At 50.6% G+C, this 25699-nt stretch overlaps 1 protein-coding gene across 1 annotated transcript in view; it reads right to left on the reverse strand.

Moving 5' to 3' along the window:
- Positions 1 to 25699, reverse strand: part of SH2B2 (SH2B adaptor protein 2) — a 49874-nt gene that overhangs the window by 11588 nt on the left and 12587 nt on the right. The window contains exons 2-3 of the mRNA XM_038759521.1: positions 15005 to 15877; positions 10475 to 10576 (exon numbers count right to left, since the gene is read on the reverse strand). Coding sequence (XP_038615449.1) covers positions 10475 to 10576; positions 15005 to 15844 — 942 coding nt within the window. The 5' untranslated portion in view covers positions 15845 to 15877. The remainder of the gene's footprint in view (positions 1 to 10474; positions 10577 to 15004; positions 15878 to 25699) is intronic.

Genomic DNA, 25699 nt, shown 5'->3' on the forward strand with positions numbered 1-25699 from the left:
GAACGTCTATTGTGCTCCCCCAGGTACTTAGAATAGCTTTCGGCATGTGGGAAACATTCCACAAATACCACTGATTGATCAATTAATAATAATAATGATAGCATTTATTAAGTGCTTACTATGTATGCACTGTTCTAAGCACTGAGGAGATTAATTAATTAATTCAATCGTATTTATTGAGCGCATACTGCATGTAGAGCACTGTACTAAGCGCTTGGGAAGTACAAGTAGGCAACATATAGAGACGGTCCCTACCAAACAACGGGCTCACAGTCTAGAAAGGGGAGACAGACAACAGAACAAAACACATACATAGGTGTCAAAGTCGTCAGATTAATGCCGTCTCCGACCTGTCTGACCTTGGAGAATAATAATAATAATAATAATAATAATGGCATTTGTTAAGCACTTACTATGTGCAAAGCACTGTTCTAAGTGCTGGGGAGGTTACAAGGTGATCAGGTTGCCCCATGGGTGGCTCACAGTTTTAATCCCCATTTTACAGATGAGGGAACTGAGGCACACAGATGTTAACTGACTTGCCCAGAGTCACACAGCTGACAGTTGGCGGAGCCGGGACCTGAACCCATGACCTCTGACTCCAAAGCCCGGGCTCTTTCCACTGAGCCACGGCTGCTTCTCCAATGAATACTAATGATGATGATGGAGAAGTCACTTGATGTCTTTGTGCCTCAGTTCCCTCATCTGTAAAATGGGGATTAAGACCGTGAGCCCTCTGTGGGACAGGGACTGTGTCCAACCTGACTAGCTTGTATAATAATGATGGTATTTGTTAAGCCCTTACTATGTGCAAAGCACTGTTCTAAGCACTGGGGAGGATACAAGGTGATCAGGCTGTCCCACGTGGGGCTCACAGTCTTAATCCCCATTTTACAGATGAGGTCACGGAGGCACAGAGAAGTGAAGGGACTTGCCCAAAGTCACACAGCTGACAGTTGGCGGAGCTGGGATTTGGACCCATGACCTCTGACTCCAAAACCTGGGCTCTTTCCACTGAGCCACGCTGCTTCTCTTGTCTTGTATCTACCTCAGCACTTTACAACAGTGTCCGGTATAAGGTAAGCACTTAACAAATACCACTATTATTATAATTATTATTACTATTATCAGATCACCTGGGATGGGGATTCTCTGCCCAAGGAACTCCATCTCCCTTCAAAATCCCCAGACCACGTCCCTCCCTGCCTTCGAAGCCATCTCCTTCAGGCAGCCTTCCCAAGCGCTTAGTACAGTGCTCTGCACACAGTAAGCGCTCAATAAATACGACTGAATGATTGACTGATCCTCACTTTCCCAGTCACTGGGTCGGGGGGAGTACTGACGCGTCTATTTTACTGTTCTAGTTCTAGCCACTGATGACTAAGTAAGCTCTTATTACGTACTAAACTCTGGGGTAGTTACAAGATAATCCGGTTGGACACAGTTCCTGTCCCACACGGGACTCGCAGTCTAAACAGGAGGGAGAGCAGGTATTGGAGCGGCATTTTGCAGATGAGGAAACTGAGGCCCAGAGAAGTGAAGCGACTTGCCAGAGGTCACCCACGTAGTCATATTTACCCCTACGGATGCTGTCAACCAGTCGAACTTCTCTTCCATAGAGGTATCCAGCCTGTGTCCGCCCCATTATACCACAAGCCCCCAGAGATCTCTCTGGTTTTTACCGTATGCTCCCCAGGGCCTGGTAAAGCACAACAACCGGCACGTAGTAAGCGCCCCCGACAGAGCCCTGAACCCCGGCTGTCCAGGACATACTCTCTGCATGGTGACATCCAGCCTACTCTTCTCTGGAAGTCGGCACCAGCCCCCCTTAATAATAATAATAATAATGGTATCTGTTAAGTGCCTACTATGTGCAAAGCACCGTTCTAAGCGCTGGGGAGGTTACAAGGTAATCAGGTCGTCCCCCGGGGGGCTCGCAGTTTTCATCCCCATTTTACAGATGAGGTAACTGAGGTCCGGAGAAGTGAAGTGACTTGCCCAAAGTCACACAGCTGACAGTTGGCAGAGCCGGGGTTCGAACCCACGGCCTCTGACGCCAAAGCCCGGGCTCTTTCCACTGAGCCACGCTGCTTCTCTGATTAGTAATAATTATAATTCATTCATATTTATTGGGTGCATACTGTGTGCAGAGCACTGTACTAAGCGCTTGGGAAGTACAAGTTGGCAACACATAATAATAATAATGATAGCATTTATTAAGCGCTTACTATGTGCAAAGCACTGTTCTATGGGCTGGGGAGGTTACAAGGTGATCAAATTGTCCCACGGGGGGTTCACAGTCTTAATCCCCATTTTACAGATGAGGGAACAGAGGCACAGAGAAGTGAAGTGACTTGCCCAAAGTCACCCAGCTGACAAGTGGCGGAGCCGGGATTTGAACCCACGACCTCTGACCCCAAAGCCCGGGCTCTTTCCCACTGAGCCACGCTGCTTCTCAATAGAGACGGCCCCTACCCAACAGCGGGCTCACAGTCTAGAAATAACAACGGAGTGGTGAGATGGGAAGCGGCCGGCTGCTTGGAATCGAGGGGGTGAAGTCTTTTAGACTGTGAGCCCACTGTTGGGAAGGGACTGTCTCTATATGTTGCCAACTTGTACTTCCCAAGTGCTTAGTACAGTGCTCTGCACACAGTAAGCGCTCAGTAAATACGATTGATGATGATAATAATAATAGTAATAATAATAGTATTTGTTAAGTGGTGCTTACTATATGCAAAGCACTGTTCTAAGCGCTGATGTCTAGACTGTGAGCCTGTTGTTGGGTAGGGACCGTCTCTCTATGTTGCCAACTTGTACTTCCCAAGTGCTTAGTCCAGTGGTCTGCACACAGTAAGCGCTCAATAAATACGATTGATGATGATGATAATAATAATAGCAATAATAATAGTATTTGTTAAGTGGTGCTTACCGTATGCAAAGCACGGTTCTAAGCCCTGATGTCTAGACTGTGAGCCTGTTGTTGGGTAGGGACCATCTCTATATGTCGCCAACTTCCCAAGTGCTTAGTACAGTGCTCTGCACACAGTAAGCGCTCAATAAATACGATTGAATGAATGAACGAATGATGTCACTTAGAGGTCAGGAACCTGCTCTGGGGAAAGATGAGCTGATGGTGGTTCGGGGGACCGGTCCAGGGAAGAAGCGGGAGGGAGGTGGGGGGATCTCTCTCTCTCTCTCTCTGTGCTGAGCAGCTCAGATGGGAACGTTATATAAAGAGTCCGGCTGCCTGGAGCCTGCGCCATTCAGGGGGAAAGGCCAGTTGCCATGGCAACCCCAGCCAGGCCTGCATCTCCCTACCTCCCCCCAACATCCATGAAATCCCCCCAAAGTCCGCCCTTAAGGGGACAGGGCCTGGAAAAAGGCAAGGATGGGTGGGTGGGGGAGCTGGAAGCTTTCAAGAGACCCCCCCCCCCCTCGCCCCCAGACTGGGGGGCGGCTGGGATGCTGGGATGAATGAATGAATGAATGCTGCTGGAGGAGGAGGGAAGGGGTTGGTTTCCATCCTCTCTTAGCGGGAAAGGAGGATTTGCATAACACAGGCCCCGGCCGGTCTCCGGGGAGATCGGGGGAGGGGGAGAAGGGAAGTGGGGAGAGGGAAAGCGGAGGGGGCTCCCCAGACTGGGATGGACGGGAAGGGGGAGGAGAAAAGGGACAGCTACAGGCCCCATTCATTCATTCATTCATTCATTCATTCATTCATTCATTCAATCGTATTTGTTGAGCGCTTACTGTGTGCGGAGCACTGGACTAAGCGCTTGGGAAGTACAAGTTTGGCAACATTCCATTCATTCATTCATTTATTCAATCGTATTTGTTGAGCGCTTACTGTGTGCGGAGCACTGGACTAAGCGCTTGGGAAGTACAAGTTTGGCAACATTCCATTCATTCATTCATTTATTCAATCGCATTTATTGAGCGCTTACTGTGTGCGGAACACTGGACTAAGCGCTTGGGAAGTACAAGTTTGGCAACATTCCATTCATTCATTCATTTATTCAATCGTATTTGTTGAGCGCTTACTGTGTGCGGAGCACTGGACTAAGCGCTTGGGAAGTACAAGTTGGCAACATTCCATTTATTCATTCATTTATTCAATCGTATTTATTGAGCGCTTACTGTGTGCAGAGCACTGGACTAAGCGCTTGGAAAGTACAAGTTTGGCAGCATTTCATTCATTCATTCATTTATTCAATCGTATTTGTTGAGCGCTTACTGTGTGCGGAGCACTGGACTAAGAGCTTGGGAAGTACAAGTTTGGCAACATTCCATTTATTCATTCATTTATTCAATCGTATTTGTTGAGCGCTTACTGTGTGCGGAGCACTGGACTAAGCGCTTGGGAAGTACAAGTTTGGCAACATTCCATTCATGCATTAATTTATTCAATCGTATTTATTGAGCGCTTACTGTGTGCGGAACACTGGACTAAGCGCTTGGGAAGCACAAGTTGGCAACATTCCATTTATTCATTCATTCAATCGTATTTATTGAGCGCTTACTGTGTGCGGAACACTGGACTAAGCGCTTGGGAAGTACAAGTTTGGCAACATTCCATTCATGCATTAATTTATTCAATCGTATTTATTGAGCGCTTACTGTGTGCGGAGCACTGGACTAAGCGCTTGGGAAGTACAAGTTGGCAACATTCCATTCATTCATTCATTTATTCAATCGTATTTATTGAGCGCTTACTGTGTGCGGAGCACCGGACTAAGCGCTTGGGAAGTACAAGTTGGCAACATTCCATTCATTCATTCATTCATTTATTCAATCCTATTTATTGAGCGCTTACTGTGTGCGGAGCACTGGACTAAGCGCTTGGGAAGTACAAGTTTGGCAACATTCCATCCATGCATTCATTTATTCAATCGTATTTGTTGAGCGCTTACTGTGTGCGGTGCACTGGACTAAGCGCTTGGGAAGTACAAGTTTGGCAACACTCCATTCATTCATTCATTTATTCAATCGTATTTATTAAGTGCTTACTGTGTGCAGAACACTGGACTAAGCGCTTGGGAAGTACAAGTTGGCAACATTCCATTCATTCATTCATTTATTCAATCGTATTTGTTGAGCGCTTACTGTGTGCGGAACACTGGACTAAGCGCTTGGGAAGTACAAGTTTGGCAGCATTTCATTCATTCATTCATTTATTCAATCGTATTTATTGAGCGCTTACTGTGTGCGGTGCACTGGACTAAGCGCTTGGGAAGTGCAAGTTTGGCAACATTCCATTCATTCATTCATTTATTCAATCGTATTTATTGAGCGCTTACTGTGTGCGGAGCACTGGACTAAGCGCTTGGGAAGTACAAGTTTGGCAACATTCCATTCATTCATTCATTTATTCAATCGTATTTGTTGAGCGCTTACTGTGTGCGGAACACTGGACTAAGCGCTTGGGAAGTACAAGTTTGGCAACATTCCATTCATTCATTCATTTATTCAATGGTATTTGTTGAGCGCTTACTGTGTGCGGTACACTGGACTAAGCGCTTGGGAAGTACAAGTTTGGCAACATTCCATTCATTCATTCATTTATTCAATCGTATTTATTGAGCGCTTACTGTGTGCGGAACACTGGACTAAGCGCTTGGGAAGTACAAGTGTGGCAACATTCCATTCATTCATTCATTCATTCATTCAATCGTATTTATTGAGCGCTTACTGTGTGCGGAGCACTGGACTAAGCACTTGGGAAGTACAAGTTTGGCAGCATTTCATTCATTCATTCATTTATTCAATCGTATTTGTTGAGCGCTTACTGTGTGCGGAACACTGTACTAAGCGCTTGGGAAGTACAAGTTGGCAACATTCCATTCATTCATTCATTTATTCTCAATCGTATTTGTTGAGCGCTTACTGTGTGCGGAGCACTGGACTAAGCGCTTGGGAAGTACAAGTTTGGCAACATTCCATTCATTCATGCATTCATTTATTCAATCGTATTTATTGAGCGCTTACTGTGTGCGGAGCACTGGACTAAGCGCTTGGGAAGTGCAAGTTTGGCAACATTCCATTCATTCATTCATTTATTCTCAATCGTATTTGTTGAGCGCTTACTGTGTGCGGAACACTGTACTAAGCGCTTGGGAAGCACAAGTTGGCAACATTCCATTTATTCATTCATTCAATCGTATTTATTGAACGCTTACTGTGTGCGGAACACTGGACTAAGCGCTTGGGAAGTACAAGTTGGCAACATTCCATTCATTCATTCATTTATTCAATCGTATTTATTGAGTGCTTACTGTGTGCGGAGCACTGGACTAAGCGCTTGGGAAGTACAAGTTTGGCAGCATTTCATTCATTCATTCATTTATTCAATCGTATTTATTGAACACTTACTGTGTGCGGAGCACTGGACTAAGCACTTGGGAAGTACAAGTTTGGCAACATTCCATTCATTCATTCAATCGTATTTATTGAGCGCTTACTGTGTGCGGTACACTGGACTAAGCGCTTGGGAAGCACAAGTTGGCAACATTCCATTCATTCATTCATTTATTCAATCGTATTTATTGAGCGCTTACTGTGTGCGGAACACTGGACTAAGCGCTTGGGAAGTACAAGTTTGGCAACACTCCATTCATTCATTCATTTATTCAATCGTATTTATTGAGTGCTTACTGTGTGCAGAACACTGGACTAAGCGCTTGGGAAGTACAAGTTGGCAACATTCCATTCATTCATTCATTTATTCAATCGTATTTATTGAGCGCTTACTGTGTGCGGAGCACTGGACTAAGCGCTTGGGAAGTACAAGTTGGCAACATTCCATTCATTCATTCATTCATTCAATCGTATTTATTGAGCGCTTACTGTGTGCGGAACACTGGACTAAGCGCTTGGGAAGTACAAGTTGGCAACATTCCATTCATTCATTCATTTATTCAATTGTATTTATTGAGCGCTTACTGTGTGCGGAACACTGTACTAAGCGCTTGGGAAGTACAAGTTGGCAATGTATGTACACTTGCGTACATAAGCCCTAATTTATTTATTTCTATGAATGTCTGTCTCCCCCTCTAAGACTGTGAGCTGGTCATGAGCAGGGAATGTGCCTGTTTATTGTTGTATTATGCTCTCCCAAATGCTCAGTACAGTGCTCTGCCCACGGTAAGCATTCAGTTCATTCATTCAATTCATTCAATCGTATTTATTGAGCGCTCACTGTATGCAGAACACTGTACTAAGCGCTTGGGAAGTCCAAGTTGGCAACATAGAGAGACGGTTGCCAACAGCGGGCTCACAGTCTAGAAGGGGGAGACGGACGACAAGACACTGTTGGGTAGGGACTGTCTCTATATGTTGCCAATTTGTACTTCCCAAGCGCTTAGTACAGTGCTCTGCACATAGTAAGCGCTCAATAAATACGATTGATGATATTAAATAAGATAAATAGTAAATATCCTCCAAGCTGTCCAAGGAAGTGGGCTGTCACCCTACAGGGCAAGGGCCGGGAATTATCCTAGGCCTGGAGGAAGAGGAAGAAGAAGATGGATGAAGAAGGGCAGCGCGGGTCCGGCCAGTTCGGAAAGTGACCTTATTCAAGGGGAAGTTCTCTCCCCCCACTCTTTCCCGGCCTGCTGCAGTTGCCCTTCATTCTTTCATTTATTCGGTCATAATAATAATAATAATGCGGCATTTGTTAATAATAATAATAATAATAATAATAATAATAATGTTGGCATTTGTTAAGCACTTACTATGTGCAAAGCACTGTTCTAAGCGCTGGGGGGGGATACAAAGTGATCAGGTTGTCCCACGTGGGGTTCACAGTCTCAATACCCATTTTACAGATGAGATAACTGAGGCTCAGAGAAGTTAAGTGACTTGCCCAAGGTCGCACAGCAGACATGTGGCGGAGTTGGGTTGTTAAGCGCTTACTATGTGCCAAGCACTGTTCTAAGCGCTGCAGGGGTGATCGGGTTGTCCCACTTGGGGCTCACGGTCTTCATCCCCATTTTACAGGTGAGGCCACTGAGGCACAGAGAAGTGGCTTGCCCAAGGTCACACAGCTGACAAGTGGCGGAGCCGGAATTTGAACCCATGACCTGTGACTCCCAAGCCCGCGCTCTTTCCACTGAGCCACGCTGCTTCCCCGTATTTACTTATTTAGTCGTATTTATTGAGCACTTACTGTGTGCAGAGCACTGGACTACGCGCTTGGGCGAGGACACTACCACAATAAACAGACGCATTCCCTGCCCACAGGAGCTTACAGTCAGAGAAGCAGCGTGGCTCAATGGAAAGAGCCCGGGCTTTGGAGTCAGAGGTCAGGGGTTCAAATCCCGGCTCCGCCAGTTGTCAGCTGTGTGACTTTGGGCAAGTCACTTCACTTCTCTGTGCCTCAGTTTCCTCATCTGTAAAACGGGGATGAAGACTGTGAGCCCCCCGTGGGACAAACTGATCACCTTGAAACCTCCCCAGCGCTTAGAACAGTGCTTTGCACTTAGTAAGCGCTTAATGCCATCATTATTATCATTATTATTATTATTATTATTATTGTTATTATTACAGTCTAGACCAGCCCTCCCCTCCTCCTGGCCCTGCATGGGAGGGGGCAGAGGGGGCTACTGGAGGAGCAGGAGGGAGGTCGCGGGGGGCAGGAGGGAGGTCACAGGGGGCAGGAGGGAACAGTAGTTGTAATTCAATCAATCAATCATATTTATTGAGCGCTTACTGTGTGCAGAGAACTGTACTAAGCGCTTGGGAAGTCCAAGTTGGCAACATATAGAGACGGTCCCTACCCAACAGTGGGCTCACAGTCTAGAAAGGGGAGACGGAGAACAAAACATATTAACAAAATAAAATAAATAGAATAGATATGTACAAGTAAAATAAATAGAGTAATAAATACGTACAAAACATATATCCATATATCCAGGTGCTGTGGGGAAGGGAAGGAGGTAAGGCGGGGGGGATGGAGGGGGAGAGGAAGGAAGGGGCTCAGTGTGGGAAGGCCTCCTGGAGGAGGTGAGCTCTCAGTAGGGCCTTGAAGGGAACTGTATTTATTAAGCGCTTAGAAGGTGCAGAGCAAGGGCTGGGAAAGAGCACACAGGAAGACGGGGAGGACGGAGAGGGAAGCGATTGTCCTCGGCCTCTTGGCGAGCGAGGCCCCACCCGTGGCCCGGCCGGCCGCCTGGCTGCCCGCTCCCGGCCACAGGAAGTCACGGGGCCACCGGACTCGAGATGAAGCAAGCTCCCTTTTCCCGGCCGCATCCCCCCTCCGGTTCCCAGTGGCCCCGGAGACCACCGAGGGGCTTCCCGAGGTGGGGCGGAGGGACCCAGGGCCGATCCCGGATGCCCCACTGGGGCTGGGCCAAGACCCCTCGGGCTTCCAGGGGTGATTACGATCGATGAACATCGTCGATCATCATCATCATCATCAATCGTATTTATGGAGCGCTTACTATGTGCAGAGCACTGTACTAAGCGCTTGGGAAGTACAAATTGGCAACATATGGAGACAGTCCCTACCCAACAGTGGGCTCACAGTCTAAAAGGGGGAGACGGAGAACCAAACCAAACATACTAACAAAATAAAATAAATAGAATAGATATGTACAAGTAAAATAAATAGAGTAATAAATATGTACAAACATATATACATATATACAGGTGCTGTGGGGAAGGGAAGGAGGCCCCTTCCCCGACCCCAGGGAGGCTGAGAGAGAGATGGGATAGGGAAGAGGGAGAGACTTGGAAATCCCAGAAGCTCCTCGGAGATGGTGCCCTCCATGTGGGGCAAACCGAGGCCTCGGCCCGGTGGCGGGGCCAGAATAAGAATAATAATAATAATGATGGTGTTTGGTAAGCAGTTACTATGTGTCAAGCACGGTTCTAAGCACTGGGGTATTCATTCATCCATTCAATCGTATTTATTGAGTGCTTACTGTGTGCAGAGCAAGCAATCAATCAATCAATCGTATTTATTGAGCGCTTACTGTGTGCAGAGCACTGTACCAAGCGCTTGGGAAGTACAAGTTGGCAACATATAGTCTTCTAGCCTGTGAGCCCACTGTTGGGTAGGGACTGTCTCTATATGTTGCCAACCTGTACTTCCCAAGCGCTTAATACAGTGCTCTGCACACAGTAAGCGCTCAATAAACACGATTGCTTGATATAGAGACGGTCCCTACCCAACAGCGGGCTCACAGTCTAGAAGGGGTAGATACAAGGTAATCAGGTTGTCCCCCATGGGGCTCCCAGTCTTCATGTCCCTTTTGCAGATGAGGAAACCGAGGCCCAGAGAAGTCAAGTGAGTTGCCCAAAGTCACACAGCAGACGAGTGGCGGAGGTGGAATTCGAACCCAGGGCTTTCTGACTCCCGGGCCTGTGCTCTAGCCACTAGGCCATGGGCGAGCCTAGGTGGTCTCCTCCCCGCAGGAGACCCCGTGGCCCGTCGCTGCCCGCCCCCCGGGCCCCCACTCCCCGCCTGACCTCTGACCTTGAGCACAAAGGTGTTGTCTTTGTCCGGCATCTCCAGGGGCATGGTGGTCCGTACCTCGACGATGGCCGACAGGGGAATGCTGACTTTGGGTCGGGATGCCTGGAGAGGGACAACAAAACTGTCAGGTCCTCGAGGGCGGGGATCATCATCACCATCATCATCATCAATCGTATTTATTGAGCGCTTACTATGTGCAGAGCACTGTACTAAGCGCTTGGGAAGTACAAATTGGCAACGCATAGAGACAGTCCCTACCCAACGGTGGGCTCACAGTCTAAAAGGGGGAGACAGAAAAACAAAACCAAACATACCAACAAAATAAAATAAATAGGATAGATATGTACGAGGAAAATAAATAAATAAATAATCCAAGAACGCCACTGCTCTCTCAATCAATCAATCAATCAATCAATCGTATTTATTGAGCGCTTACTGTGTGCAGAGCACTGGACTAAGCGCTTGGGAAGTCCAAGTTGGCAACATATAGAGACGGTCCCTACCCAACAGTGGGCTCACAGTCTAGGAGGGGGAGACAGGGAATGAAACCAAACATATAATATTTACTATTACGAAATAAAATAAATAGAATAGATATATACAAGTAAAATAAATAAATAAATGGAGTAATAAATATGTACAAACATATATACATATATACAGGGACCTCCTCAAGGGGCTGGAGGTCCAGCAGCTACACATGGAATAATTTACTTTCTTATACTATGCCTGCTCAGTCCTCCCCACCCACATCCCTGATGACCACATATTTATTACTCTATTTATTTATTTATTTATTTTACTTGTACATATCTATTCTATTTATTTTATTTTGTTAGTATGTTTGGTTTTGTTCTCCATCTCCCCCTTTCAGACTGTGAGCCCACTGTTGGGTAGGGACTGTCTCTATATGTTGCCAATTTGTACTTCCCAAGCGCTTAGTACAGTGCTCCGCACATAGTAAGCGCTCAATAAATACGATTGATGATGATGATGTTGATCCCCTCTCTCTTCCTCCCTTCAAGGCCCTGCTGAGAGCTCACCTCCTCCAGGAGGCCTTCCCAGACTGAGCCCCTTCCTTCCTCTCCCCCTCATCCCCCTCTCCATCCCCCCATCTTACCTCCTTCCTTTCCCCACAGCACCTGTATATATGTATATATGGTTGTACATATTTATTACTCTATTTTTATTTTACTTGTACATACCTATTCTATTTATTTTATTTTGTTAGTATGTTTGGTTTTGTTCTCCGTCTCCCCCTTTTAGACTGTGAGCCCACTGTTGGGTAGGGGCTGTCTCTAGATGTTGCCAATTTGTACTTCCCAAGCGCCTAGTACAGTGCTCCGCACATAGTAAGCGCTCAATAAATACGATTGATGATGATGATGATGACCCCTGATAGAGATCACTCAACTCTTCTCAGAGAACAGTGGGGTGGACACACTGATGGGCACTATCCTCCACCTAGCACTATATTGCTACCACCACCGGCACGCAAAAAAGGGTTCCTTTCCCGGGAGGAGAGAATGGAAGCACGTAATAGACTATATGCTTCTTGGGGGCAGGGATCGAGTCTCCCAACTCCTTCGTACTCTCCCAAATGCTTAGCACAGTGCTCTGCACAAACGAGTCTACCAAATCTCTTGAACTCCCTCAAATGCTCAATACAGTGCTCTGCATGTCATAGACTACAAGCTTCTTGTGGGCAGGGATCGAGTCTCCCAACTCCTTCGTACTCTCCCAAATGCTCAGCACAGGGCTCTGCACACAGTCGAGTGTCAGCTCCTCAAGGGGAGGGTTCGAGTCTACCAACTCTATCGTACTTTCCCTCGCTTAGAACAGTGCTTTGCATATAGTAAGCGCTTAACAAGCGCTTCTAGACCGTGAGCCCACTGTCGGGTAGGGACTGTCTCTATATGTTGCCAACTTGTACTTTCCAAGCGCTTAGTACAATGCTCTGCACACAGTAAGCGCTCAATAAATACGATTGATTGATTGATTAACAAATACCAACATTATTATTATTATTATTAAATAACAACAATAACTGTGGTACTTGTTAAGCGCTTACTATGTGCCAAGCACTGTTCTAAGCGCTGAGGTAGATACAAGGTAATCAGGTTGTCCCATGTGGGGCTCACAGTCTTAATCCCCATTTGCCAGACGAGGGAACTGAGGCCCAGAGAAGTGAAGTGACTTGCCCAGAGTCACCCAGCTGACAAGTGGCAGAGTCGGGATTAGAACCCAGGACCTTTGCCTCCCATGTTCTTGCCACTGAGCCACGCCGCTTCTGTGATCCACATGGGGCCTACAATCTAAATGGGAGGAGGAGAGGAATTGAAAATCCCCTTTACGGAAATCAAGACCTAGAGAAGTCCAAGGTCACGAGGCAGGCAAGCCGGGGGGGATCGGGATTAGAACCCAGATCCTTAGACTCTTTGGCCCCGGCTCTTTCCACTGGGTTGCCCCGCTTCCACGCACCGGTTGAGTGACAGACCATCACGGGTTGAGTCTGCAGTGCTCTGATGGCTTGGCTAACTCCTGTTGTCTACACAACGCGGGTTTTATCACCGGTCTCTGCCCCCGAGTAGCCGGTGGCTAGTGTTTGCCTCCGTTCTGCATCTGCCTGCCTCCCCCAGGAGATCCCAGATAGGCTCCCCCAGGGCAGAGGTCACGTCTTTTACTTTAACTCTGCCTTCCAGGGCGTCCACGACAGCGCTGACCTGCCTCGGGGTCACTCGGTTCTCCCCGGAGGCGCTCAGTGAAGCGCACCGCAGGCAGGAGGTTCCCAGTACAGTCCCCGCGACACAGAAGGTGCTCACATCAGTACCCCCCCGCAACACACTGGGCGCTCAGTTGGGTGCTCTGCCCGCACTGGGTCCTCAGTCCGGTGTTTTGCACACACTGGGAGCTCAGTACAGTGCCCTGGTCACAGTAGGTGGTCAGTAAACGCCGGTGATGATCCCTCTTTGCCGGGGAAGGCAGGATTATTATCCCCATTTCACAGGCGAGGAAGATGGGATCTGAACCCAGATCTCCCGCATCCCAGTCCAGACATCGTTCCACTAACTCCCTTGGCCCTCCTGGACCGTGTCAACCGTGGCGGGCCGGCCGAGGTCGGTGGCACCGGCAGTTTCGAGCCGGGATGGGGACGGAGAGGAAGGAAAAACTCCAGGGAAGGGAAAAGAAAAAGGTTCCTTTCCCCCCACGTCAAGGACAAGGCCGAGATGGGTGCGAATCGGGCCGCGCCGCAAGACGGGACGGTTCATCCTCAGCCTCCCTCCCCTCCTTCGTGCCTGGTTCACGGCGGCGTCCCCCTCCTTTGCGGAGAACGGGAAGGAAAACTTCCAGCTGGGGTGGGAGATGTGATTCATTTCCCGATTCCTCAGCCCGCCCCCGGTTCTCGTCCCGGCCCTGGTGGTTCCCGCTCTACCTGAGGTCAGCGGGACCCTCAGCCCGGACGTTGCGGGAGGGGAAATGTTCCAAGCCGGGCATTTATGGCACGGATCTGTTCGTTATTGTTGTTGTTGGCGTTTCCTGAGAGGATCTGCCGGGCCGTTGGGGGCGGAGGGAGGCTGGGGGTTCTCCTCCCCGGAAGGTAAAATGGGCCCGAGCCTGATCCATCCTGGATGGGCGAGGGGCAGGGGGCTGACCTTATTGACCTTGGGACCGCGGACGCCACGGAAGCCCTGTTCGGAACTCGCCTAGTGTCTGCATTGGCCGCAACGCTCTGTGCTTCAAACAAGAAGCAGCGTGGCTCAAGGGAAAGAGCCCGGGCTTGGGAGTCAGAAGTCATGGGTTCAAATAATAATAATAATAATAATGGCATTTATTAAGCGCTTACTATGTGCCAAAGCACTGTTCTAAGCGCTGGGGAGGTTACAAAGTGATCAGGTTGTCCCCCAGGGGGCTCACAGTCTTCACCCCCATTTGACAGATGAGGTAACTGAGGCACAGAGAAGTGACTTGCCCAAGCCGGGATTCGAACCCATGACCTCTGACTGCCGGCTCTGCCAATCGTCAGCTGGGTGACTTTGGACAAGTCACCTCCCTCGTCCGTGCCCCAGTTCCCTCATCTGTAAAATGGGGATGAAGACGGTGAGCCCCCCGTGGGACGATCTGCTCACTGTGCATCCTCCCCGGTGTTTAGAGCAGTGCTTGGCACATGGTAAGCGCTTAACAAATGCCGTCATTATTATTCAAAGCGGAGGGAGCCGGGGGCCGGGGGGATGATGCTGTTTGACCGTGAAGGTTTGGCCCACGGTGGCTCCTCTTTGCCCCGTGGAGTGGCCCCAGAACCCCGAAGTGAGTGCCAATGGGTGGGGGCAGAACTCTGGACTAAGCAGTCGGGGGCTGCGGGGGGCGGGATCATACCAGTGATGGGGAAGACTCCTTCCCTACCCTCGAGAAGCTTACCATCAAAGAGCGGAGTCCCCAGGATGTTCCCAGGGGAGAAGAGCGGGAGTGGGGGGCCCCTCCCCGGCCCCGGGGCGGGAGTTGGGGGGCGAATTGGGGGTGGGGGCGGCTCACCTTAGGGGGCACGTAGAAGTCCAGCAGGAACCTCTCCCCCTCCCCCTTGGCGGCCTTCCTGAGCATCAGCCGGCACTTCTGCCACTGCGGCCCGGGCCCGCAGACGGAGTCGTCGGCCACCATGTAGCGCAGCGTGCCCTCCCGCTGGATGTCCGCCAGTTCTACCCTGGGGGCCGCCGCCCCCGCGCCCCCGGCCGCCCCGGCCCCCGGCCGGCTCAGCCGCAGCCGGCGGCCCCACTTCTCGGGGGGCTCGCGGGGGCCCGACGGTGGAGCGGGCCGGGCCGCCTCGGGCTCGGGGGAGGCCCGGCGGTGCCACATGTCCCGCACCCCGTCCACCACGCACAGGCTCATGTTGCGCAGGGAGAAGCCCTTCTTGAAGCGGGGCCGGGGGCCCACGCGGCCGGACACGTCCTCGGAGCTGCGCGAGTGGCCGTAGGGGGAGACGGGCCGGCCGGGCCCCGGCAGGGTCTGGCTCAGGGAGTGGGCCGAGCCCCCGCCCGCCGGCCGCCCCGCGCTGTCCAGAGACTCGGTCGAGGCCCCCGCCGTTGCCTTGCCGGCCGGTGGGACCCGCCCGGAGGCGGCGGGGGAGGCCGGGCCGGACGCCCGGCTGACCTCCACGCTGAAGACGTCCAGGAAGTTGGCGGCGAAGTGGTGGGAGAAGGAGGCCTCGGCGCCCGGCGTGTTGTACTGGGGGTTGTCCCGCAGGAAGCGGCAGAACTTGCGGGCGAAGTCGACGGCCGCGGCCTGGGCGTGCAGGGCGCAGAAGTCGCGCCAGTCCGGGAGCTCGGCGACGGCGGGGTCGGTGGCGGCCACGTCTTGACAGGCGGCCTCGCCATTCATGGTTCACGGCCCATTCCACCGAGGCTCAGGCGGCTGCGGAGGGGACGACACGGACACGGGGGGCGGGGGTGAATGCCGGGGAGGGCCACGGACAGATTCATTCGATCGGATTTACTGAGCGCTTACTGCGTGCAGAGCACTGGACTAAGCGCTTGGGAAGTACAAGTCGGCAACACCCCCTTTGAATGGCACCCCCGCCCGACCGCCCACGTGGCCCTAACGTCTGGACTCCCCAATCCCCCCGCCCAAACTCCTGGCTACATCCATCTCGAGGCGCTCCTGGAAAGCAATAGGAATAATAACAATAATTACGGTATTTATCATGCGCTTATTATGTTCATTCATTCAATCGTATTTATTGAGCGCTTCCTGTGTGCAGAGCACTGTACCAAGCGCTTGGGAAGTCCAAGTTGGCAACATATAGAGACGGTCCCTACCCAACAGTGGGCTCACAGTCTGGAAGGGGGAGACAGACAACAAAACAAAATGTGGACAGGTTTCAAATCATCAGAATAAATAGAAATATGTGCCAAGCACTGTTCTAAGCACTAGGGTAGATACAAAGTAATCAGGTTGTCCCACGCGGGGCTCACGGTCCTTACCCCCATTTGACAGATGAGGTCACTGAGGCCCAGAGAAATGAAGAGACTCGCCCAAGACCACACAGCGGACAAGTGGCGGAGCTGGGATTCATTCATTCATTCACTCATTCAATCGTATTTATTGAGCGCTTACTGTGTGCAGAGCACTGCACTAAGCGCTTGGGAAGTTATGTTGCCAACTTGTGTTGCCAACTTATGTTGCCAACTTGTACTTCCCAAGCACTTAGTACAGTGCTCTGCACACAGTAAGCGCTCAATAAATACGATTGATTGATTGATTCATTAATTGACTGAAGTCCAAATTGGCAACATATAGAGACGGTCCCTACCCAACAATGGGCTCACAGTCTAGAAGCGGGAGACAGACAACAAAACAAAACATGTGGACAGGTGTCAAATCATCAGAATAAACAGAAATATTATGTGCCAAGCACCGTTCTAAGCGCTGGGGTAGATACAAAGTAATCAGGTTGTCCCACGCGGGGCTCACGGTCCTTACCCCCATTTGACAGATGAGGTCACTGAGGCCCAGAGAAGTGAAGTGACTCGGCCACGGACACGCAGCGGACACGTGGCGGAGCCGGGATCATCATCATCATCATCAATCGTATTTATTGAGCGCTTACTGTGTGCAGAGCACTGTACTAAGCGCTTGGGAAGTACAAGTTGGCAACATATAGAGACAGTCCCTACCCAACAGTGGGCTCACCCACGTCCTCTGAATCCCAAGCCCGGGCTCTTTTCATTGAGTCACGCCGCTTCAAGGAATGGCTTGGAGGAGAATCCCGAATGGCGGCTGGGAGAGGAGCCAGGGAGAGGTCCCCAGGGGCCGACGTGAGCCGCCCCCCTCGACCACCGCTGCGGCCCACCTCCCCCCAGGCCCCGAGCGGCCTTAACCAGCCTGCCAATAAAGGAGCCGTGCAGCCGGGGGAGGCTACTAAGTGCCTCTCTGGTGCTGGGGGACCTGCATTCGGGCACTTCCCCATTTCATTACGGAGCCGCCGCTGGTCCCCCCAGCCCCCGCCCATCCTGCGTGAGGTTCATTCATTCAATCGTATTTATTGAGCGCTTACTGCATGCAGAGCACTGGACTAAGCGCTTGGGCAGTCCAAGTTGGCAACATATAGAGATGGTCCCTACCCAACAACGGGCTCGCGGTGAAGAAGGGGGAGACAGACAACGAAACAAAACACGGAGACAGGTGTCAAAGTCGCCAGAACAAATAGAATTAAAGCTAAAGGCACATCATTAACAAAATAAATAAAATAGTAAATATGTACAAGTAAAATAGAGATATAAATCTGTATTCATTCATTCATTCAATCGTATTTATTGAGCACCTCCTGTGTGTAGAGCACTGGACTAAGCGCTTGGGAAGTCCAAGTTGGCAACATATAGAGATGGTCCCTACCCAACAATGGGCTCGCGGTGAAGAAGGGGGAGACAGACAACAAAACAAAGCATGGAGACAGGTGTCAAAGTCGTCAGAACAAATAGAATTAAAGCTAAACGCACGTCATTGACAAAATAAATAAAATAGTAAATATGTACAAGTACAATAGAGGTATAAATCTGTATTCATTCATTCATTCATTCAATCGGATTTATTGAGCGCTTCCTGTGTGCAGAGCACTGGACTAAGCGCTTGGGAAGTCCAAGTTGGCAATATATAGAGACGGTCCCTACCCAACAACGGGCTCGCGGTGAAGAAGGGGGAGACAGACAACAAAACAAAGCATGGAGACAGGTGTCAAAGTCGTCAGAACAAATAGAATTAAAGCTAAACGCACGTCATTGACAAAATAAATAAAATAGTAAATATGTACAAGTACAATAGAGGTATAAATCTGTATTCATTCATTCATTCATTCAATCGGATTTATTGAGCGCTTCCTGTGTGCAGAGCACTGGACTAAGCGCTTGGGAAGTCCAAGTTGGCAATATATAGAGACGGTCCCTACCCAACAACGGGCTCGCGGTGAAGAAGGGGGAGACAGACAATGAAACAAAACATGGAGACAGGTGTCAAAGTCGTCAGAACAAATAGAATTAAAGCTAAATGCACGTCATTGACAAAATAAATAAAATAGTAAATATGTACAAGTAAAATAGAGGTATAAATCTGTATTCATTCATTCATTCATTCAATCGGATTTATTGAGCGCTTCCTGTGTGCAGAGCACTGGACTAAGCGCTTGGGAAGTCCAAGTTGGCAATATATAGAGACGGTCCCTACCCAACAACGGGCTTGCGGTGAAGAAGGGGGAGACAGACAACAAAACAAAACATAGAGACAGGTGTCAAAGTCATCAGAACAAATAGAATTAAAGCTAAATGCACGTCATTAACAAAATAAATGAAATAGTAAATATGTACAAGTAAAACAGAGGTATAAATATGTATTCATTCATTCATTCATTCATTCAATCGTATTTATTGAGTGCTTACTGTGTGCAGAGCAATGTACTAAGCGCTTGGGAAGTCCAAGTTGGCAACATATAAAGACGGTCCCTACCCAACAATGGGCTTGCGGTGAAGAAGGGGGAGGCAGACAACAAAACAAAACATGGAGACAGGTGTCAAAGTCGTCAGAACAAATAGAATTATAGCTAAATGCACGTCATTAACAAAATAAATGAAATAATAACTATGTACAAGTAAAATAAATAGAGGTATAAATCTGTATTCATTCATTCATTCATTCAATCATATTTATTGAGTGCTTACTGTGTGCAGAGCACTGTACTAAGCGCTTGGGAAGTCCAAGTCGGCAACATATAGAGACGGTCCCTACCCAACAGCGGGCTCGCAGTGTAGAAGGGGGAGACAGACAACAAAACAAAACATGGAGACAGGTGTCAAAGTCGTCAGAACAAACAGAATTAAAGCTAAATGCACATCATTAACAAAATAAATAAAATAGTAACTATGTACAAGTAAAATAAATAGAGGTATAAATCTGTATTCATTCATTCATTCATTCAATCGTATTTATTGAGCGCTTACTGTGTGCAGAGCACTGTACTAAGCGCTTGGGAAGTCCAAGTCGGCAACATATAGAGACGGTCCCTACCCAACAGCGGGCTCACAGTCTAGAAGGGGGAGACAGAGAACAAAACAAAACATATTAACAAAATAAAATGAATAGAATAAATATGTACAAATAAAATAGAGTAATAAATCCGTACAAACATATCTACATATATCCAGGTGCTGTGGGGAAGGGAAGGAGGTAAGGTGGGGGGGATGGAGAGGGAGAGGAGGGGGAGAGGAAGGAGGGGGCTCAGTCTGGGAAGGCCTCCTGGAGGAGGCCATTATTATAATTTAATATTAATTAAATGTTATTCTTTTGCAGTACAAATATATATACAAGTGCTATGGGGAGGGGAAGGAGGGAGGGCGGGGGGGATGGGGAGGAGGAGAGGAAAAAGGGGGCTCAGCCTGGGAAGGCTTCCTGGAGGAGGTGAGCGCTCAGTAGGGCTTTGAAGGGAGGAAGAGAGCTAGCTTGGCGGATGTGCGGAGGGAGGGCATTCCGGGCCAGGGGGAGGACGTGGGCCGGGGGTCATTCATTCATTCAATCGTATTTATTGAGCACTTACTGAGTGCAGAGCACTGGACTAAGCACTTGGGAAGTCCAAGTTGGCAACATAGAGAGACGGTCCCTACCCAACAGCGGGCTCACAGTCTAGAAGCGAGGGGGAGAAGCCACTGGTGGGAAGGGCTGGTTTGGGGCCTGGGCGATGGCACCGGACAGGCCCTGCTTCCGTCTCTCTGGGACAACCAACCTAGGACGGGGAATCTCCGAGCACCCTGGCAACAGTTCTCTCGTAGCAGTTTGGAGGGAGAGGAAAGGGCGGATTTTAGTGATGTTGTGAAGCTTGAACAGACAGAATTCGGTGACACCGAATGTGTGGGCTGAATGAGAGAGATGAGTCGAGAATCACGTCACAGCTATGGGCTTGTAAGGCGGGGAGGATGGAGATGCTGTCTACGTTGTGTGTTATATTACGCTCTCCCAAACGCTCAGTATAGAGCTCTGCGCACAGTAAACACTCAATAAATGCAACTGATCGATCGATACAGCGATGAGTAAGTCGGGGGGAGGACAGAGCTTGGGAGGGAATATGAGGGATTCTGTTTTGGACACATTGAGTTTGAGGTGGCGGCAGGATATCCAAGTAGGGATGTCCTGAAGGCCAGAGGAAATACAAGACTGCCCTCCCCTTGCATAGATACCAGATCACTCCCAGACCTTCAAAGTCTTTTCGAAATCCCCTCTCCTCCAAAAGGCCTTCCCCAACTAAGTTCTCTTTTCCCCTAATAATAATAATAATAATTTTGGTATTTGTTAAGCACTTACTACGTGCACGGCACTGTTCTAAGCGCTGGGGAGGATACAGGGTGATCAGGTTGTCCCACGTGGGGCTCACAATCTTAACCCCCATTTTACATATAAAGTAACAGGCACAGAGAAGTTAAGTGACTTGTCCAAAGTCACACAGCTGACAAGTGGCGGAGCCGGGATTTGAACCCATGACCTCTGATTCCTAAGCCCGGGCTCTTTCCCCTGAGCCACGCTGCTCCCTCCCGCTTCTGCATCCCCCTTGCACTTAGATTTATCCCCTTTAAACACTTAAAATTCACCCCACCCTCAGCCCTCCAGGACTTCTGTCTATAGCCATTATTGATTTTAATGCCTGTCTCCCCTACTAGGCTTTGAGCTGGTTGTGGGCAGGGAACGTGTCTCCCGACTCCGTGGTACTGGACTCTCTCCAAAGCGCTTAAGACAGTGCTCTGCACGCAGTAAGTGTTCAATAAAAACGGTTGATTGATTGACTGAGGGTCCTTGGAGTCCCCAGGCTCCAGGGAAGAGGGAGAGGAGGAGCTCTCACACACACGCATTCATTCATTCGTATTTATTGAGCGCTTACTGTGTGCAGAGCACTGTACTGCACACACATCCTGTGGGGGAGAGCTAGGGACCCTCCACTTTACAGGTGGGGAAACTGAGCCTCAGGGAGGTGGACTGGTCGCTCAGAGCGCAGTGGGGAATCCCCAAGACCCCCGTTCCTAGCGCTCCGCTCCCCCACCCTGCCTTGAAATCCATCCCCTCTGCCATGTTTCCAAAGAAGGGGCTTGGAAAGCAGGTGGGATTTGGTCAGGAAGCCAATCCCTCTGCCCCCTGACCGCCTTCCCACCCCCATCAGCCCTGCCTGGCCAGACTCCCGGGCGGCGGGATGTCCATCCTTAGAGGCTGACCGAGCGGATCTGCAGGCCGCCGCCACCTCCTCCCCTCGCTTCTTCGCCCAGCACGGAAACCTGAGCTATCCTGGACAGCTGGTACCCATCCTACCGCTCCACCCCACCTCCCTCCCTGACCCTCTCAGGTCCCCAGGGAGGGTGGGGGATGGAGGAGAGAAGCAGCGTGGCTCAGTGGAAAGAGCCCGGGCTTTGGAGGCGGAGGTCAGGGATTCAAATCCCAGCTCCACCAAGTGTCAGCTGTGTGACTCTGGGCAAGTCACTTCACTTCTCTGGGCCTCAGTGACCTCATCTGTAAAATGAGGATTAAGACTGTGAGCCCCCCGTGGGACAACCTGATCACCTTGTAACCTCCCCAGTGCTTAGAACAGTGTTTTGCACATAGTAAGTGCTTAATAAATGCCATTATTATTATTATTAGGAGGCAAGTGGGGTTCTACCCCGAAGAGCCCCCGGACTCCATCAGCCCGCCATCCCCACCCCCTCCAACCGGCAGCGTGTTGGCCGTCGGCGCAGCCCCCCTGGATGGGGCATTGGGGGGGCACAGAAGGAGGGGTCAAAAGGGTCAGAGGCCGGGTTGGCCTCTACATCCCCCTGAGCTCGGCCCTTCTGTTCGCGTCCAGATCCCTCCTGCGGGGACCAGTTCCATCCCACGGCGGGACCCCTGCTCCGAACCCCCCTTTTAGACTGTGAGCCCACTGTTGGGTAGGGACTGTCTCTATATGTTGCCAACTTGTACTTCCCAAGCGCTTAGTACAGTGCTCTGCACACAGTAAGCGCTCAATAAATACGATTGATTGATTGATTGACTGATATACTGCGCTGTGTGTCCCTCCCTCCGCCCACTGCACCGGCTTGAAGGGTCAATCCATCAATCAGTGGTACTGACTGGGCACCTAGTGGGGGCAGAGGACTGTACTGAGCGCTTGAGAGAGTTAGCAGACACAATCCCTGCCCTCCTGGAGCTTCTGGTGTAGCAGGGTAGACAGGCGACAAAATGAATTACAGGTTGGAGTAACAGAATATAAAGATAGATGCATTCCACGTTCTATTTCAGGAGGGCCTTTAAGATGGAGAGAGCCAGTGGTCTGCCAGCTTTGAAGGCGGAGGGAGGGTGTGAGCGAGGGGACAAGTCAGTAGGTTGGTATCAGAGTGAAGAGTACGAGCTGGGGTGTGGTGGGAGAGGGGTGAGGCTAAGCAGTGAGCTAATGGGGGGCCTTGCAGCTGACGGTCAGGGGTTTGTGCTTGGCGTGGAGAGGCCCACAGCACAGTCCCTCTCAAATGCCAGCAGGCCGGCTCACCTTGCTGACAGAGAGAAGTGAGAGGGTGCTGGATGCGGGGAGGCAGACCCGGCGGGTGGCTCTGAAGGCACTGGGGACCCATTCACCCTGGATTAGTCCTGGCCGGGCCACTCGAGTTCATACTTGGCTCTGCCGCCTGGCTCATTCTTCTACAAGAACGTTCAGTCCATTTCCCCTCTCCTCAACAATCTCCCGTGGTTGCCCATCCGCCTCCGTATCACACGGAAACGCCTTACCATCAGCTTTAAAATCCTCAGTCACCTTGCCTGCTCCTACCTCACTCCGCTGCTCTCCTACTACAAGCCAACTCGCACGCTTCTCTCCTCTAATGCCAGCCTCCTCACTGGACCTCGATCTCCTCACTCTCGCCATCGACCTCTCGCCCACATCCTGCCTCTGGCCTGGAATGCCCTCCCTTTTCACCGTCAACAGACCATTACTCTCCCCACCTTCCAAGCCTTATTGAAGGCGTATTTCCTCCAAGAGGCCTTCCCTGGCTAAGCCCTCCTTACCCCTTTTCCCGCTCCCTTCTGCGTCACCCTTACTCCCTTCATTCACCCTCCTTCTCCCCCGCCAGCCCGCATCAGCCCCACGGTATTTATGCACAAATCTGTAATTTATTGATGTCAATGTCGGCCGCCGATTCGTGGGTAAGGAACCGGCCGGTGGCCTCGGCCACTGCAGTGTCCCAGCCCGGAGGGAGAGCCCCCCTGCCCCTCGCCCACCGATAATAATAATAATTATGGCATTTATTAAGCGCTTACTATGTGCAAAGCACTGGATCCCAGGGTAAAAATAGCCACAGGGCAGCCCCTCCTGGGGTCAAGGGGGGAGGCAGAGGGAGTCTCTCTGAAACTCACCCCTGTGGCCTCCCGCTCGATGGCTGGGGAGGGAAGGATGGCGGGGGCGAGCTGGGGGGACCCAACTATCGACCGCCACCGCGCCAGTGGCTAAATGCAGGTTTGACTCCCTGCCCGGGCTTCCTTAAACGGAAACTCCGGGGGCCGGGGTGGGGGCGGGATGGGGAGGAAGCGGCCTTCAGGTCCTCTGGGACCCTCCATTAGGAACCCCCAGCTGTCTGCCGCGCTAAGTGGAGCTTCCGGACCAGCTGCCCAAGCCCGCGGGCGCTCCCGCTCCGGCCGGCGGGGGACGGCGGGAGAGGGACTGGGGTGTCCGGCTGGCCTCGTGGACGGGGACCCTCCCCCTCCGACACCATGCACCCACCTGAGGAGGGGAGTGGGGAGGGCAGGGGAGCCCCCTTGGTACCACAGCGCGAGGGCAGAGCGCAAGGCCGGGGCCTCCAACGGGCAGAGCTTTGTACCTCGACCATACCGGTAGAAGACAGGGCCCGCTTGTCCATCCAAGTCATCTGTCTCCCTCATTCCCCTGAAAGCTCCTCGAGGTCCGGCATTACATCTTTGCCTGGCCCCAGAGATGCACCCAGCAGGCGCCCAGTACAGTGCTCAACAGAAGGCAGGTGCTCAGTAGAGCGCCCTGCAAGCGAGAGTAGCTTAATCGATTTCGACAGTGGTGATTATTATTACGGTATTTGTTAAGCGCTTACCATGTGCTTAGTACAGTGCTCTGCACACAGTAAGCGCTCACAGTAGAGCGTCCCTCAAGCAAGAGCTTAATCGATTTTGACGGTGGTGATTATTATTATGGTATTTAAGCGCTTACCATGTGCTTAGTACAGTGCTCTGCACACAGTAAGCGCTCAATAAATACGATTGAATGAATGAATGTGCCGAGCACTCTGAGCTAGTCTGATAATAATAATCATTCATTCATTCATTCATTCAATCAATCAATTGTATTTATTGAGCGCTTACTGTGTGCAGAGCACTGTACTAAGCGCTCGAGAAGTACAAGTTGGCAACATATAGAGACAGTCCCTACCCAACAGTGGGCTCACAGCCTAGAAGACTATTTATTGAGCGCTTACTGTGTGCAGAGCACTGTTCTAAGCGCTTACAATGGAAGACAGTGCATAATGATGTGCATAATAATAATGATGATGGAATTTGTTAAGCACTTACTGTGTGCGAAGCATCATCAATCGTATTTATTGAGCGCTTACTCTGTGCAGAGCACTGTTCTAAGCGCTGATACCCACAGTCGGCTTGCTGCGAGATCATCTCGCTCCCACACATTCATTCAATCGGATTTACTGAGCGCTTCCTGTGTGCCAAGCACCGTACTAAGTGCTTGGGAGAGGACAACAATAAACAGACACATTCTCTCCCCGCACACCACCTAACCTCAGTTTTTCCCATCTCTAAAACGGGCCCACACTACTTCCTCAACTCCTTGTGGCTAACAGCAACCCACCACGATTCCAAACGGTGACCCTGGGGCTGGGCACTGAGCAGTGACCACCTCTCCAGACAAAGGTTTTGGCCACCAGTTGGAGGGGGAGGTAGGTATAGTGATTTTGTGACTCTGAGAGAGACCCTCCACCCCCCGGGGAGGGGAGGCTGTGGGGAGGGGATGTATGTGACCCAGGAGATTAAGTGTTGAATACCAAGAGCTGCAGTGGAGAGGGGAAGGGTCAGTCCAGGGAGCCAGAGAGGTGCGATTCCTGGGTGCTGGAGAGAGGACGTCATTTAATCTTGCATCTGTCTCCATAAATTATCCGAGAGCCCGTGGGGCTCCTCGCCTGCCCGTCCGCCTCAGCTCCCAGTCCCTGGGAT

The sequence above is a fragment of the Tachyglossus aculeatus genome, chromosome 17 (genome assembly GCF_015852505.1).
Source record: "Tachyglossus aculeatus isolate mTacAcu1 chromosome 17, mTacAcu1.pri, whole genome shotgun sequence".
NCBI classification, from domain to species: Eukaryota; Metazoa; Chordata; class Mammalia; order Monotremata; family Tachyglossidae; genus Tachyglossus; species Tachyglossus aculeatus.